Source organism: Empidonax traillii, unplaced genomic scaffold (assembly GCF_003031625.1).
Source record: "Empidonax traillii isolate 1590-97213 ecotype Southwest subspecies unplaced genomic scaffold, ASM303162v1 scaffold1694:size78175, whole genome shotgun sequence".
NCBI lineage: Eukaryota > Metazoa > Chordata > Aves > Passeriformes > Tyrannidae > Empidonax > Empidonax traillii.
In genome coordinates this window covers 38,730-54,729 of record NW_020956887.1, presented here as the reverse complement: position 1 = coordinate 54,729, position 16,000 = coordinate 38,730, and the positions used below count along the sequence as shown (strand labels likewise).

The following is a 16,000-nucleotide window of genomic DNA, read 5'->3' as shown; positions in this document are numbered from 1 at the left end:
CTGTGGTTCAGTTTGTGGCCATTGCTCCTGGTCCTGTCCCTGGGCAGCCCTGAAGAGAGTGTGGGACCATCCAGACCCCCCTTGGGGGTATTTGTGTGGATTGATGGACCCCCTCTCACCTTCTCTCCTCCAGACTAACCAGGCCCAGCTCCTGCAGTCTCTGCTCATCAGAGAGATGCTCCAGACCCCAAATCATCTCTGTGGCCTCCTCTGGAGCCTCCAGGGAGTAGGGAATAGAATCTCCTCACACAATCCCATTCAGGAAATCAGCCAAAATTTTAGGTAGGTATTTATGAATATTACACTTGACAATCTTCCAGTGTGCAACAGGAGGAATTTCCCCCTGGAAAGGGTGGTCAGGCACTGGCAGGGGCTGCCCAGGGAGGTTTGGAGTGCCCAGCCCTGGAGGTGTCCCAGGCAGGCCTGGAGTGGCACTCAGTGCTCTGGGCTGGGGACAGGGTAGGGATGGGCACAGGGGGGATCCATGGGCTGGAAGGGCTTTTCCACCCTAAATGATTCTGAGATTCCTCCCTGAGCAGACCCAGCAAAGCTCTCACGTGCCATTAGAAATTCTGGGTCAGCAAAGCTCCCCCATCAGGCCCCGGTTTCACACAGCCAGAGCTGGCAGCACTGACATTACTGAGTTAAATACTGAATAAATGTGTTTTGCCTTAAATTTAACACCCTCCAGAGCAGCACTGATTCCTGTCAACACTCACAGTCCCTGCACCTTCCCTGTAGGAAAAGCCAGGGCAGCAGTAACGACACATTCACAGTGTGCAGCGGCACTAAAGAGGGTTTTTTGCTTTAATTATTCCCCTAAATATCCACAATGACAGGTGAAAAGACCGACTGTAACCACCAGGAAGCCAAGGGGAAAATCTGTATGCACATTTCTAAAAAGGAAAATGTCATATGCCTCAGAATGGAGAAAAACACACCCTGTCACTAATGGAATATATCCCCCAAAGAAAGAAATCTGCAGGGAACCTTTCCAAAAGAGTTGGGCCCATTTCCTGAGCTGCCAATCAGAGGCAAACACAGACAGAAACGGGGGAGGATGTGGAGCAATCCAGAAATCCCTGCTGACATTCTGCTCCAAGAGGAGAGCACAGTTTGTCAGACTCGATCAGGGAACTCTGGATTGGGCACTGGGAAGAGGCTCTCCATGGACAGGGTGGTTGGGACCCAGGGATGAGGTCCTGGCAGCAACCTGGCAGAATTCAGGCAGTGCCTGGGTCACATGGTTTAGTTTTAGGAGGTGAGGAGCTGGACTCCAACCTGAGATAGTCTAATTCCACACAGAAGAGAAAGTGTGGAAATTCTTGGAATTATGAATCAACATTTTCAACCCACCTATAGTAACTGGCTTCTGACAAGAACGAGGCAGCTGCACAACCCAAAAAACGGATTAAAAGTGATCACTCTGATAAAAATGATGTTTTGAGTCATCTGTTAAGTAGCTGGAGAGGAATCACTTCCCTGAAAGCCTCTTGCTCTGTATCTGACACAAACCCTCTTAACTGGTGAGTAATCCAGGCACTGACAGCCCAGACAGCACCTCTGCCATGTCCAGACCTTGGTGTTTCCTTCCCTTCTCCTGGAGCTGCTGTTGCCCTCCCAGCTCAGCCAAATCCATCATCATCATCACAAACTGAAGATGTTACTCCTGAACACATCTCCTTCGCCCTCCACATCCCACTTCCAGGGCTTTCCCAAAAACCTGAACTTCACTGCTGGAACCAAGGCTGGGTGGGCCTGGCAGGAAAGGCAGAGCTGTTCCCTCTCTGCAGGGAAAAGCCCTTCTGATGTTGGATATAACCCACGTGCAGAGGCCACAAAGGCTCAGCTCCACATCCCTGCCTGCAGCAGGGATTGGGAAGCACGTCCAGGACACCACCAGCGGTGCTTATGGCGAAGAGAAAGCGCTGGATAAAGGAGGACAGGGCTCAAAAGCCACTGTGGGAGGCAACTGTGGATTCTACCTGAAGGAGAAAGGCACCCAAGGGTGAGGACCAGCTGGAATCCCCAGGTTCCCAGCTGCTGGCACACAGGGATCTCTGCAGGGGGGGGTTTAATCCCAAATCCCACTTACTGCCTCTTTCTCCCGGTCCATGATGGTCTCCAGCTCCTCAAAGTGGCGCAGCTTTATCTCCAGCTTCTTCATCTGCGTTTCCACCAGAAGGGCCACCAGGGACTTGATCTTCCTCTCCTCCACCGCCGCCAGGTGCTGGGGGAGAACACAGGGTTTGGTTGGGAAACGTGGGCAGAGGGAACATTCCAAGGGAAGGAACACTCCCAGGAGTTGCTGTCGCCTGCAACAACCCCCAGGACACGGAGAGGACTCTTGCATGTCCTGGCCACTCTAACAGATTTTCCTCAGGTTAAAGGCAAATTGATTCTTTGCAAGGATTTAGCTTTATCCCATTTACACATGCACACTTAGACATAAATAATTCAGGAGATCTATATATGTCTATATATTTATGAAGCAGTCTACAAAAGTGCTTCACATTCTCAGAGCGTGAAAAGTGTGTTAATGATGCCTTAGACCAGTTTTTGGTAAAATCCTCCCGTTCAGAATGAAAATCCACTGAAAGTACCCCCAGCATGTGCTGCTTGGGGGTTCTGCAGCCACAGATGTTTCCATGCAGGGGCCAAGCCAAGCCTCACTGACATCCAAGGGCTGAGGGGAAGGAGGACTGGGTTGGCAGAAGGGGAAGGTGAGGGCTGAGGGGAAGAAGGAAAAAAGGAAAAGCTGGATCTTATCCAGCTCAAGCTGCAAACAGACTCGTATTTACTGAGCTGGGCCTCAAACTGGCTCAGAACTGTGAGAAAACACCAAGCTGGAGGAAAGCAGCATTAAAAAACTCCCCGTAATCCTAATTACAAACAGAATTTCTCCATACTGTTGTGTCATTTGACACATTCACCTCTGTGACCCACCAGGAACAAAGCAAGGCTTCAAGGAATCTGGATAATAAACATTCACACCCTCACCAAGGTGAGTTTTCAATCAGTTTGAGAGATTCAGGGTGATGCCCACCTCATCCAACACCACATCCCTGTGAAATTCAAGCAGCTGTTCAGCTAAACACTGAGCAAAGCACTGTGCTGCACACACCTGAGATAAGGAAATAATGCTGGCAGGACTAGAGAATTCAGTGTAAAGAACACTGTTTGGCAAAATAAACTAATTTGTACGAAAATTCAGAGTGGGAGGAGCACTGTGGTTGATACAGAGTCATTCTGCCTTGTTTCACATGTGCAGTTTTAATAGTGAAACCAGATTAACATCAAATCAGCAAAGCACATGATTTGTCCCAAACACACATCAGAAAGGGAATTAGCACTGGAGTTTTTCCTGGAGAGGCCCAGAGAGGCTGTTCCTCGGCCTGGCATCACCCAGGGCCCTACACGGGCAAAGACCACAACGAAAACTCAGGAACACAAAATCAGCGGGGATTAAACCAGCTCACACCGGGTTAGAAATCTGAGAGGGAAATGAGGAGAAGGGACTTGAATTCTAATACTGTTTGTTCAGAAGCCAGAGCCTGTAAAAACACACTTTAAATTGTTGCTCTGTATGTGACACAGTCTCACCCCTGCACATACACATCGATCGTCCCTCAAACAGCACAACTTCTCGGTGAAGTCCCTGATCCCAAAAGACAAAACCCCCAAACAAAAAACCCACCTCAAGATCCTGCCTCTAACCTGTTTCTCCTCAGGTTACCCTACTACAATATTCCTCTGATATAAAATCCCAAGGAAAGCACCTTTGTGACAGCTTTTCACACGACCAGGACTGGAGTTTATGATGAAGAATTTAATTACTCCCTCAGACAAGGCACAGATCACCAAAAGCTTTATTATTGTCTGGGTTTTTAAGCGAGTGGAAAGAGAAATCCCTGTTGGACCTGAATTCTCCTCTGAAGTGTCAACATCCTAATTACAACCCATTATTTCCTGTAATGCAGAGCTAAAATTCTCCCCAACCATGATTATTACCATAATGAAAACTGCCACCAGCCAGGTCCCTGCTCCCTCCAGTGCTCGTTAGCACCAGGGAGAGGAGCAGCAGCTCAGCTCTATTTTCTGCCATAAAGCAGAGATTAAATTTCATGGCTCCTTATACATGAGCAGTTTTTTTTCCAATCTGGCTGAGAATTTCCGTGAGTCTGATGAAGTGCAAGCTCCTCTCATGTTCAGATGACGACAAAGTGATGCAAGAGGGAGCCAGCCTGGGCTCTGCACTCCACCAAAACACTCAACCTCAGGCTCACCTGCAATTTGGGGTTTTAATGGACACCAAGTTTGCTGAAACTTGGGATTTTAGAACCTGTTTTGGAAAGTAACAACTAAACCATCCTCAGTCTCCTCGGTTCAAAAGGAGGGACTGTGCCATGACATCACCCACCATCCTCAGTCTGGGGGGATGCAGCTGGGGGCAAAAGTCTAAAGTTCAAGTTTGAAGAGTCAAAGGTCAGAGCAGGAAAGTCAGTACAGCACACATCCCCTTGTCATGCCCTGGCAATCCCTCAGGAATACATTCCACCCACGCTCTGCTCTTGGGATCTGCAAAGGAGCTGGACATGGAACATGGCACCGAACCCCAGACCAATTATAATCCCCAACTGAAACATGAATCCACTAAAATTGGTAAAGAGAAAACAGATTTTGAGAAAGATATTCTGAGAGAAATGAGAGCAGTGTGGTTCCTGCAGAAAGGAAAGCAGAGACAATGTGCAATCAGTAATTACAGGGTGAAGAAAAGCTGTCAGATGGGACCCTCATTCAAACACAGCTCATTAGAGACCACAGACAAAGACAAGTTTAGGGAGAGAAAGACAAGGAGGTGCTTTTAACAGACCTCTTAACAAGAAATCAAATCATTAAGCTGCCTGTAAAAACTGCAGTGCCAGAACTGAACACCACGCTGTGCTCACAGGGTCCAAGGACAGGGTTTGTGTGGAGCCCCCAGAGCAGCAGGAGGAGCAAGAGAAGGTTTCCTCACCAGACCAACACCCTCAGCACTGCAGCCAGACCTGCCCAGCAGAGAAAACCCTTTCCAGGAAATAACAAACACATTTTGGGGCTGTTTCTTAGGGGTGTTCGTCGACTCCTCAACCATAAAAGCAGCTGCTTAAATTGGAGTTGTCTGTTCCCTCACGTAGGGGTTCAAGCAGAAGAAAAGAAGGCAGCCCTTGTGCTCCTCTGAGGTGTCAGGGATTAGAATGTGAGCTCAGACTGGGAACAAAGCGCCATTTCAGGCAGGGACTTTGGGAAGCCCAGCCAGGGCGTGCTGGGCCAGAACCAACCTTGGCTTTGGTGGCAGCAGAGGCCAAGGCAGCGGCTGCAGCTGTGGCGACGTTTCCTTCCGAGATCTCGTGCTCCACTTTCTTCTTCCCGGCCTCGTTCTCTTTGTCTTTGCTCCCATCAACGTTCTCCTTGTTCTCCTCTGCCTCCTTCTCCTCTGCAACACATTCCCCCGAGGTTTCACACCCATGAACTCATGCCCACCCCAGAGCCCTGCTCCTCACCCACGGCTGACAGGGACCCCAGTCTGAGAGCATCTCACCCAACAAATGGGACAGCTTTGCATGCTTTTCATTCCCACCCTCTCGGTTCATCCCCTGCCATCAGCTTCCTCTCGTTGTTTCCAAATCAGCTCCACCACTACAACAAACCCAAATGCTCTTTCTGTGCCAACAAACTGAATCCAAGTGTCAGGAAAAACCAATGGATTAGTTCCCACCCCTGGAGGTGGGACACCCAGCCAGGTTGGACGGGGCTTGGAGCAACCTGGGCTTGTGGAAGGTTCCCTGTCCATGGCAAGAGGTGGCACTGGATGGGCTTTGAGCGTCCCTTCCAGCCCAAACCATTGCAGGATTCCATGAGGTACAAGGGAAACATGTTAAAAATAAACCAGAATAAGGGTTTATGTAGAAAACAACATTACTCCTCAGCCTGTGAAAATCATCTGCATCACTTCACAGAGAAACTGAGCTAAAATATTCACTTTTAAGGGTAGAAGTGAACAGAGAATCATGGAATGGTCTGGGTTGGAAGAGACCTTAAGGCTCACCCCATTCCACCCCCCTGCCATGGGCAGGGACACCTTCCACCAGCCCAGGTTGCTCCAAGCCCATCCAACCTGGACTTGGACAATTCCAGCAGTTCCACTTCTTTGAATCCAAAGTGATCAAATGTTGTGGAATATGGGCAAAAATAAAATCACTTCTGTGCCCTCCAGGCACGCTGTTACTGCAGTTCCCTCTCCCAGTCCCTGCACAGAAGGCTCAGCTGAGCTCTACAATGAGCTCAAGCAAGGATTTAGAGCCCGAGTTTGCAGTGAAATTAAACCAGACTCAGTTCCACTGGAGCATGGAACAGCCTGATGTGCACGAGGAAATATTTCCAGTTGGGTTTATGGTCTATCCCAGCACTTGGTAAATCCAGCACAGCTCGAGAAGCAGCTGGGATGGGAACTGTTACCTGACTTGGGCTCTGCAGACACTTCCCCCTCTGGCTCTTTTTCTGCATTTCTCTCGTTTTCTCCTTCTGGAACTTTCTCTGCTTCCTCAATTTCAGTCTCTGCTTTGTTTTCCACCTAAATGGGATGAAAGATTGGATGGAGAGTATCAGACAGAGAAGACATTCCCTGTTAAAACTTCTTTATAGCTTTCAAATTAATTAATTATCATTAAGGAAGAGATTAAATTGTAAAGGTTGGCTGCTGCTTAAGCCACGTATTTCAAACACAACCCAAATCTGAATTAAAGTAAATGCCACACTGGGCAGAGTCCTTCAGGTCTGGTGACCCAGGCCAACCTGGGCTGCTCTGCAGGCACAAGAAATCCTGACCTAAGAACTGGTGGAATGATGGAATGGCTGGGAATAATGCAGCTTTCCAAGCCCTGAGAGAGTCTCCCACACTTAAATCTACTGGAGACACCTCAGACACAAATGGTGGTAAAACACTGATTATCCCAAACTTACCACTTCCTGGAGAGCCTTGATGGGAAGGGAGTTTGTCAAGGATTTGTCAGAAAAGCCTTTCCAGAGCAAAGAGCTCAGAGTGACATTTGCCTTAGGCCACACTGCAGGCCATGAACCACGATGGGCCAACATCCCTCTGCAGCTTGAATCTGCAATTCCTTAAATCTGCAATTCCTTAAATTCTCCAATTCCTAAATCTCCAGTTCCAATATCACCCCGTTTACATTTCCTCCCAGTCCAACCCTTTTTCCTCAGGACCAGGGATCACCACACTCCCATCTCATTGCTTTGGTTTAAGATTAATTCACTCACAAGAAAATGAAGCTCTGTGGAGCTGACAGCTATTCCCTATGGACACATTGACCAGCACATGATGTCCACCTGTCTTCCCAGGCTCTCTAAAACACGATAATTCAGGTTTGCAGTGTCAGAGGTCTCTTTCCAGCAGCAGTGCAGACCCAAACTCACCTTCTCAGCCTGCTGCCCCTCTGCCTCTGTTTCCATCTTTTCCTCTTCAGCTCCATCTGAGAAAACAAGCAGTGAAATATTTAGAACTGCCACAGGATGCATTATCACACTCAGTATTTATTCCAGGGCTAACTCAGATTTTCTGGTCTTAAATGGTGGTTTCAAGAAAGCCACAGCACTAAACTCTTGGAAGACTCAAAGCTTATGACAGTGGCTTTAGTTTATAAAGGAAGCTTATTGCAAATTTAAATTCAACTGGGTTTTCTGCTCAGTCCAGGACACAACATTAAGTTCTTGTTTAATTACCTGTGCTCTGCTGAAGCCCCCAGTTTACCCCCAGAGAGAACCCCCCACCTGAGCTCCATAAAGAACATCTGCAGGCCCTGCCCTGCAGGATCCCCTGAGTGCTGCCAAGGAGGTCTGTCCTGAGCCACCAGCACAGGCTGCAGGTCATGGAGGGTTTAAATCCCATTCTGCAGGTGCTGCAAAGACCAGAGCTGTCCAACACAGACTTCTAAATAATTATTCAGCACTGGAGTGGCATCAAGAGTTCAAGGCTGGACAGGGCTTGGAGCCAGCCCTGGGCTCACTTGGGAAGTTCCTGCTTTCTAAAACATTTATTTACAATGTCCCCATAATGACAGTTGGTCTCAGAGATCAGGGGACAACAGCAAGCCCTTAGATGGGGAATCATAAAGGTGCCTGGGTGATGCACTGCTGTTCCTGATATTTTCTTGGATCAAAGTCCAAGAAATCCCAGTTTATTCCAGCTCTGCAAGAAGGAACAAGAAGGAAGTGTCAGCACCACCTTGTAGTCCTGCCCAGGTTGTTACAATTGCATGTCCAGGGCACTAAAGGAGCTTATTTATTTAGCTCCTGCACTCGCTGTGGAACTGGTGGTGACAACCCCTGATCCATCTCTAAGCTTCTGAAGACATCAGCAGCTGCTGGTGTTCATTTTCAGTAATCCCCATTTTCCTGCTAATTCCTGTGGGCTACACTGAGGGAAAACAACAGCAACAATTCTGCAGGGAATTTTTGACAAAAGTCCCTTCCATATATAAGAAAAACAGACCAAAATGTCTGACTGAACAATAATGCTTTTCCTCTTGGCTTATTTTAGGATGATAAACCTACTAATCTGAACTATCTGCCACCGTAATTCAATTTAGGGACACTGGGGACACGGTTCCTCCCAACTTTTATCTCAGAGTTAGGATTTAGTGACCTAATAATGTCACAGGGAAAATCTCAAGTAGATTTTGTCAGACAGCTCTTTCAAGCCCAGGAGCAGAGTTCCAAACTGGGCTTAGAAGTGTCATCCCTCCCAGTAAGTGGGAGAGAAGGATCCACAGACAAAGTTGGATTCAATCCTTGAGCAAAGAAAAAAGTGGAGACAAAGTGCAGAACGCTCTGAGTGCGTCTGGGTTGGTGGGGGGGGGAAGATGCTGAGCTCAGACCACAAAAATACTGCTGAGAAACACCCAAATTTTCCTTCTGGTGGGGCTCAGCACAAACACCAAGAGCTTCCGAGATTCCTGGTATTGGGACACAGAGACAGAGAGAAAAAAGCCTGTATAAACATGTAGTTGTACAAACAACCCCACACAGCCCCGGGGAAAAGGGGAGCACATCCAGAGTTCTGCTTCACACAGAGCTCCAAGCCAGAGTGGAACAGGCCAGGGAAGCTCCTGCCTGTGGCCCCTCTTCCACTCTGAACTCACCTTGGAGTGTGGGGGGTTGGTTTGCTGACCACAACACACCTGCAGAATTCCAGGCTGGACTGGGTGGGAGGGGATCTCAAAACTCATCCCATGCCCCCACCTTAGACCAGCCCAGGTTGCTCCAAGCCCTGTCCAGCCTGGCCTGGGACACTTCCAGGGATCCAGGGGCAGCCACAGCTCCTCTGGGCAAATTCCCAGACCAACTCACGGACACGGTTAGAGGTGTTAAGGGGCTGATGCTGCTGCAGTGGAGGAAGTTCACAGCATTCCAGAGTCACTGAGGTTGGAAAAGCCCATGGAGTCCCCCCCTGTGCCCCATCCCCACCTTGTCCCCCAGCCCAGAGCACTGAGTGCCACGGCCAGGCCTGCCTGGGACACCTCCAGGGCTGGGCACTCCAAACCTCCCAGGGCCTGACCACCCTTTCCAGGGAGAAATTCCTCAAAAATATTCCCCCCAAAGCCCCTCAAAACAGCTGAATCCAACAAAAATCCAATTCCCAGATGAAAGGGTGAGAACCCCCCCCAACATTTCTGCCCCTCTGCACAGGGATGCCAGAACTGCCTCAGGCCCTGGGAGGGACACAAACCCACGGTACCGATTTTCTGTGTGATCTGATGAGGTTAATGAAGATCTGTACCAGAGGGATTGATTCCTTGGAGAATAACCGTGTCCCTGGGACAGAGGGGCAAGCCCTGGCTTCAGTGAGAGAGCCCCTGAAATCCCTTCCCCAGGACAGGAATCGTCACCTCTCCGTGCTCCTTTAAGCTGAGCCAGCAGACACTGTCTCTGCAATCCTGTTGTTGTGCACGTCCTCTCCACGAGCACAGAGCCTCTTTACTACAACCTGAAGGACTCAGAGCCCAGTTCTGAGCAAGCCCAGTGACTTCACAGAGAGCCTAAACCGACCTGAGGTCACCCAGGAGAACTGAACCATTTCCCTGGTGAGGGTTTCCCGCGTTGCCAAACGTGCAGCACAAGCAGACACGGAGCCTCGGCTGTCACGAGGGGAATGAGCAAAACCCTGCTCAGAAATGCACAGAAGCACTTCCTGAGCTCAGCAAATAGTTTAAAGACACCCTCCAGCCATCCCAGGCTCCTTTGTTTTCACAGAGGCAACACGCACAACCTGTCAAGAGCCGATATTTAATTGAGAGGGAATGCACTGCAGCTATGAAACATCCTGGGTTATGATAATGATGGGATTATCGAAACCATCATTCCCATTTCCCACAATAAATCAGGACTGCACAGCTCAGGGAGCCTCCCGTGCTCCTGCCTGGGAGGCACCACCCAGGTGGGCTCAGTGGGCAGGGCTGGGGGCTGACAGAGCTGCTGCAGCTCTGGGGGGAGTCCAGCAGGACGGGACTGACGGGCTCAGCCCTCCAGGGGGGGAGCAGGTCCAGCTGCATTCCCCCAGAATGAGGGGAGCACTCGGGAGCCAGCTCATTTCAGCAATGTTTGCATCACTTCAGAGTTCACGCTCACCCTGGAGACCACGAGAGAAATCACCCTGCCAAAAGTGAATGAAGTAACCGCCAGTGTTTGCACACTCGTGTGGGGTTTCCGTGGGTGTCTGAGCTGAATCAAACCCAGCCACAAAACGGGGAATTTGCCCAGCCATTTATGGTGTTTACAGCTGCAGAACACACAAACCCAGACTCCCATTCCCTCCTGCACTGTCACAGAGCAGCTACAGCCCGTCAGTGGGAATACCTGCTGGAGTAGGAGATAAACTGCTCAATTAACTCCAACACAGACCCTTCAGCGGGGCATGAGCTTAGAAAGGTCTCAATATTTACCACGAGGCAGTTTTAGAACCTTACAGCAGGTTGTCCAGAGCAGCTGTGGCTGCCCCTGGATCCCTGGAAGTGTCCAAGGACAGGCTGGTTGGAGCTTGGAGCAACCTGGGATAGGGGAAGGTGTCCCTGCCCATGGCAGGGGTGGCACTGGATGGGCTTTACAGTCCCTTCCATCCCAAAGCATTCCAGGATACTATTCCATGATTCTTTGAAAGCAGAGGACAGAGCACACCACACTCCCCACAGCACCTGACCCAGTGCAGTCTCCTCTTAACTCCACTGAAGCCCCACTTGATCAACTTAACAGGAATTATCACCAGCTTTTAGGAAACCTAACAATGAAGACTTAAAAGAAGAGATTCCTGGGTATTAACTTAAGCTCCTCCAATCTGTTCCAGTCATTTTCCCCTTTCACATCCCATATTGTCTATAATTCACCAATATTAGGTGTTTTTAAATTATTATTGAGCTGTGATACAATTTTATTTCTGAAATGTAACAACTCATGAACTTCAATTGTAGAATGGAACCTTAAGCAGATATTTTTATTTCTCCATAGTTGTACCTAAATACAAACCCAACATTCAGTGATTTCATTGCAAGGGCTTGGAGGGACAGGACAAGGAGGAATGGCTTTAAATGGGAAAAGAGTAGGATGAGATGACTGGGAAGAAACCTTGGCTGTGAGGGTGGGCAGGCCCTGGCACAGGTTTCCCAGAGAACCTGTGGCTGCCCCTGGATCCCTGGAAGTGTCCAAGGCCAGGTTGGAGCACCCTGGGCTGGTGGAAGGTGTCCCTGCCCATGGCAGGGGGTGGCACTGGATGAACTTTGAGGTCCTTCCAACACAAACCATCCTGAACTCTAATTACAGTGTGGAACCCTAAGGAGATATTTTTATTTCCCCACAGCTGCAGTTAAATTAAAAACCTCAGGTCTCCATGGAAAAGCAGGGCTCCGTGTCAGCAGATCCCGTGACGGATGATCCCACCTCTGCCACGGAAGCCCTGGATCCCAGGCCCCCAGAGCAGAGCCCTCTGGAGGGGCAAGGCACCACAGATTGCTGGGTGACCCAGTTCACTGAGGCTGAGCAGCTCCCCCAGGGAGAACCATCTGCTCTTGTCCTAATTTATTCCATTAGTCACAGCCCGGCACAAATCGCATTAACGGCGACAGGGCAGCGTTAGCTCTGCAACTCACCACTCAGGAGGAATTGTGTTATGGGCATCTGCTCTGTGCCTCCCCACTCCAAACCCTGCACTGCAACCCGTGCCCAGAGCCTGCCACAGAAGGGCCAGCCCACAGCCTGGCAGCGCAACAAACTCCAGGGCTGGGCTGCGGGATGAGGAACTGAGGCTCGAGGCAGCAAATGTGTGACAGGACAGGAGGGAACGGCCTCAGGCTGGGCCAGGGGAGGCTCAGGTTGGACAGCAGCAGGAATTTCTGCCTGGAAAGGGTGGTCAGGCCTTGGCAGGGGTTGCCCAGGGAGGTTTGGAGTGCCCAGCCCTGGAGGTGTCCAAGGCAGGCTTGGCCATGGCACTCAGTGCTCTGGGCTGGGGACAAGGTGGGGATGGGCACAGGTTGACTTGATGGGCTTGGAGGGCTCTTCCAACCATTCTGTGAGGTCCTTAATCCCACAGTGACATCTGTTCTTGGAGAATATGGGAAAGGGAAACAAAGTCCTTGGAAGAAAAAATTAACTGAAGCTGAGCTTATTTTAAAGCAGCTATCAAATTGAACTCAGTCCCAGATGGAGGAACACTGAGATTTGGTTTATAGCTGACTTGAAAATAAACCCCAAAGCCTTGTCCTTCCACCAGAGCTCCAATGCCTGCTGTCAGCCCTGGGCAAGGCAGCACAGAGGAGCAGGAGCAGCAGATATCCCAGATGTTCCTGCTCCCTTTCCAGCACACACTCCACATCTTCCCAAAGCACTGAGCTGCCTCATGTCAAGTCTGTGCCACTGAGCAGAGAACTGAGAGACCTGACAGAAGGACTGAGTGGTCTGTTCCCTTCTTTTCCATTTAAAAGCGATGCTCATGAGTTAAATGGCATTTTCAATCTCATTCACTGGGTAGTTTTGCAATGGACATTAAGCACTATAAATAGGAGCCCTGCCTGAGAAGCAGTTGAGAACTGCACAGCACCAACACACGGGTCCCTTATGATCCCATCCCACAATCTGGCACCTTGCTCGTGTCCCTGCATGGGGTGACAGCAGGTCAGCCATGAAATGCAGGAGCGCATCCCAAATCCAGCCTCCCAGTCAAGCTCCATCACATCCTGTTGGGTTCTACCCGGAGCCAGACGTGCCTTTACACGTCCAGTCACTACACTCACCAAGATCCTTTGTGATGAGCTGAACAAAACAGGAGCCAACAGTGCTGAGAGGAAAATAACACTGCCAAGATGGTGGGTCTGCCCTGAGATGAGCAGAGTGAAGCCTGAGACAGCCGTGGGTACGGAGTGAACTGAGTCTCCTCAGCTGTTCTCACCCTGCTGGGGCACAGCCACAGCTGAAACACGGCTTACACACGGCTGCCACCTCAGAGGGAGCTGCCACCAGATGCTGTTACACTCCACAGCACACAAGAACCAATTTACAGCTCTCAGGGTTTCAGAGAAGAGACTTAACAGCAGAATATTTGCTGACCACAACAGAACTGGGCTCACCTGACACCGAGCTCTGAAAGCAGAGCTTGTTACTGCACACCAGGAATGCAGAGTTACAGCAGTGTAACCCACACCAGGGCCAGGACTGGGGGTGTCGTGTGCCAGCCCAGCAAAAACTCCTCTGCTGCTGCCACCACAGCGAGCAACACACTCAGAGTGCCAGATTCACCTCAGAGCTGATTGCCAAAACCCCTCCCTTTGCTTAATGTTAACCCTCCACAGACAGCATCTTCCAGCTGCTCCCACATCCACAGAACGAACGTGGAGTGTTCTGCTCTGCTGCTTTTGGTCCCTGAGCACCCCAAGCAGTGGCATTTCCACATGTGAGAGCAGGAAAACAAACTCCTAACACTGCAGCTGGTTCTGAATTCATTAGTTCAGTGCCAAGAGCTAATCCTGCAGCGAGCAGAACTGAAGCGACCCGTCCCCCCTCTCCTCACCCACAATTTCCCTCTCCTGCTGGAGGTGAACTTCACGTTTATTCTGAGTCAGGAGCACAGCCCGAGGCACCTCATCTGCAGGGTTCCTGCAGTGGGTGGACGACTCACCCATCTTCTCAGGCTCATCAGGGCCCGTCCCGGCGATGCAGCTGCTCTCCAGCCCGTAGGTCGGATCCACCTTCCCAGAGGCTCGTGCTGCCTCCTGTACCTTCTTCACGTGAGCTTCCACCAGCTCCAGGGGCACCTCCTCTCTGACCCGGGAAAACTCCTCTGTGAAAACACAGAAAACGTTACATTCCGGGGTTCTTTCGGCAAATTGGAAGATGCATTTTCTCCAGTGAATCTGCAGGTAAATCCTAGGGCAAAGTGGGTTCTCAAAAATGTAAGGTCCTTCTTTTCACACGAGGTAGGTGGGTTTGTCTCTCTGATGTGGTAGAAAAGACTTTCTTCCAAATTATGAAACAACTCGTTTTGTCTTTTCAACGTGGTAGAAGAGAGTTTCTTCCCAATTACATAAAATTGTGTTTTACGTGGGAGAACAAGGAAAAAGTGAAAGGAACTACCTCATCAAGTGGACACACCTAATGTGCACTCAACGCTTGAATCTACTGGTGGAAGGTGTCCCTGCCCACGGCAGGATCCCCTTTCGCTCTTTTTCGGACTAGCCAGGCCCAGCTCGTGCAGTCTCTGCTCATCAGAGCCACCCTCCAGACTCCTCATCATCCTCGTGGCCCTCCTGGACCCTCTCCCGGGGCTCGGCTCGTACTGAGGAGCCCAGACCCGAACACCACACTGCACGTGTGCCTCGCTGGGGCAACCTGCCTGCCCACGGGCCCAGACCTGGGAACCACACACCAGTCTCCTAGGCGAGCTGCAAACCCAAATTCACCACTCAGAAGCCCAAAGCCCCGGTTTCAGGAGCAGAGGGGGCCAAGCCGTACCCAGGGCAGCCTTGGCGGCGGCCGAGGCCACGCGCGGATCCACCACCGAGGCCAGGAAGGCCACCGTGCTCATCACGGGGTTGCCCGACTGGCTGAAGGGCACGGGCTGATAGGCCAGGGGGCCCAGGGACGCGTCCGAGTTCTCCAGGTAGGGGTCCTCGATGGGCAGGCGCAGGAAGTGCAGGATGCACTCGTCCTGCGTGCGGCTCCCCACGTGCTCCGACACCTTGTTCCAGTCGTCCTTGTACATCTCCAGGGCCTGCAAAAGGCAAACGAGGGGCTGTCTGTGCGCCAGCTGCTCGGGGGAAAGCAGCCCTGCTCGAGGCAAAAACATCCGCAGCACTGGGTTAGGTGGCGATGGAACAACAAACCAGGATCAGACAACTAACAAAAATCCCATTTTTCCCGGTAGCAAAATGATCTGCATAAGAAACGTGAACACCTCCCTGGGATATCAGTGAAATTTAAGCCCCAGGGACCAACACGTGAGTTGATGCTCTTACTGTGTCAAAGAGAATCCTCAGAACGTTTGGGATTTACCAGCATTCACACAGTTGGTGTTCCCCCACTTGCTTCCACAGAGAATTTTGCTTGTCCTGCCACGTCTCACAATTCCTCAGTTCCCACCACTCCTCCCCGGGGGCTCCTGTGTTCTCCCACTGAACACACAAAGCTCTCTGGGATGGTGAAATCCAGTTTTTAGATCCAACAGATGTTACAGAAGTGGAACAGCATCAAAGCAATACACCAAGAGGGACAAATATCCCCCATCCTGAAGGCAGGAGAGATCTCAGTTCTCCAGGAACTGCTCACCAGTGGGATCTCTCTAACAAGTCCTTACTGGGTGGAAAAGCACTTCACAAAATAAGAACTTCTAGATCAAATCAAAGATTTTGTGATTCAGAATTTCAGTCATTTTTAAACTGCAGAAAAGCCTTAAAATAATTTAACAGCA

At 50.4% G+C, this 16,000-nt stretch overlaps 1 protein-coding gene across 2 annotated transcripts in view; it reads right to left on the bottom strand.

The window, feature by feature from the left end:
• The window catches only part of SMARCC1 (SWI/SNF related, matrix associated, actin dependent regulator of chromatin subfamily c member 1), a 57,539-nt gene that overhangs the window by 12,005 nt on the left and 29,534 nt on the right, over window positions 1-16,000 (bottom strand). For both annotated transcript variants that reach the window (XM_027908398.1, XM_027908396.1), the window contains exons 20-25: window positions 15,046-15,304; window positions 14,213-14,374; window positions 7,471-7,526; window positions 6,499-6,613; window positions 5,322-5,476; window positions 2,096-2,230 (exon numbers count right to left, since the gene is read on the bottom strand). In XM_027908398.1, the coding sequence (XP_027764199.1) occupies window positions 2,096-2,230; window positions 5,322-5,476; window positions 6,499-6,613; window positions 7,471-7,526; window positions 14,213-14,374; window positions 15,046-15,304 (882 nt within the window). The remainder of the gene's footprint in view (window positions 1-2,095; window positions 2,231-5,321; window positions 5,477-6,498; window positions 6,614-7,470; window positions 7,527-14,212; window positions 14,375-15,045; window positions 15,305-16,000) is intronic.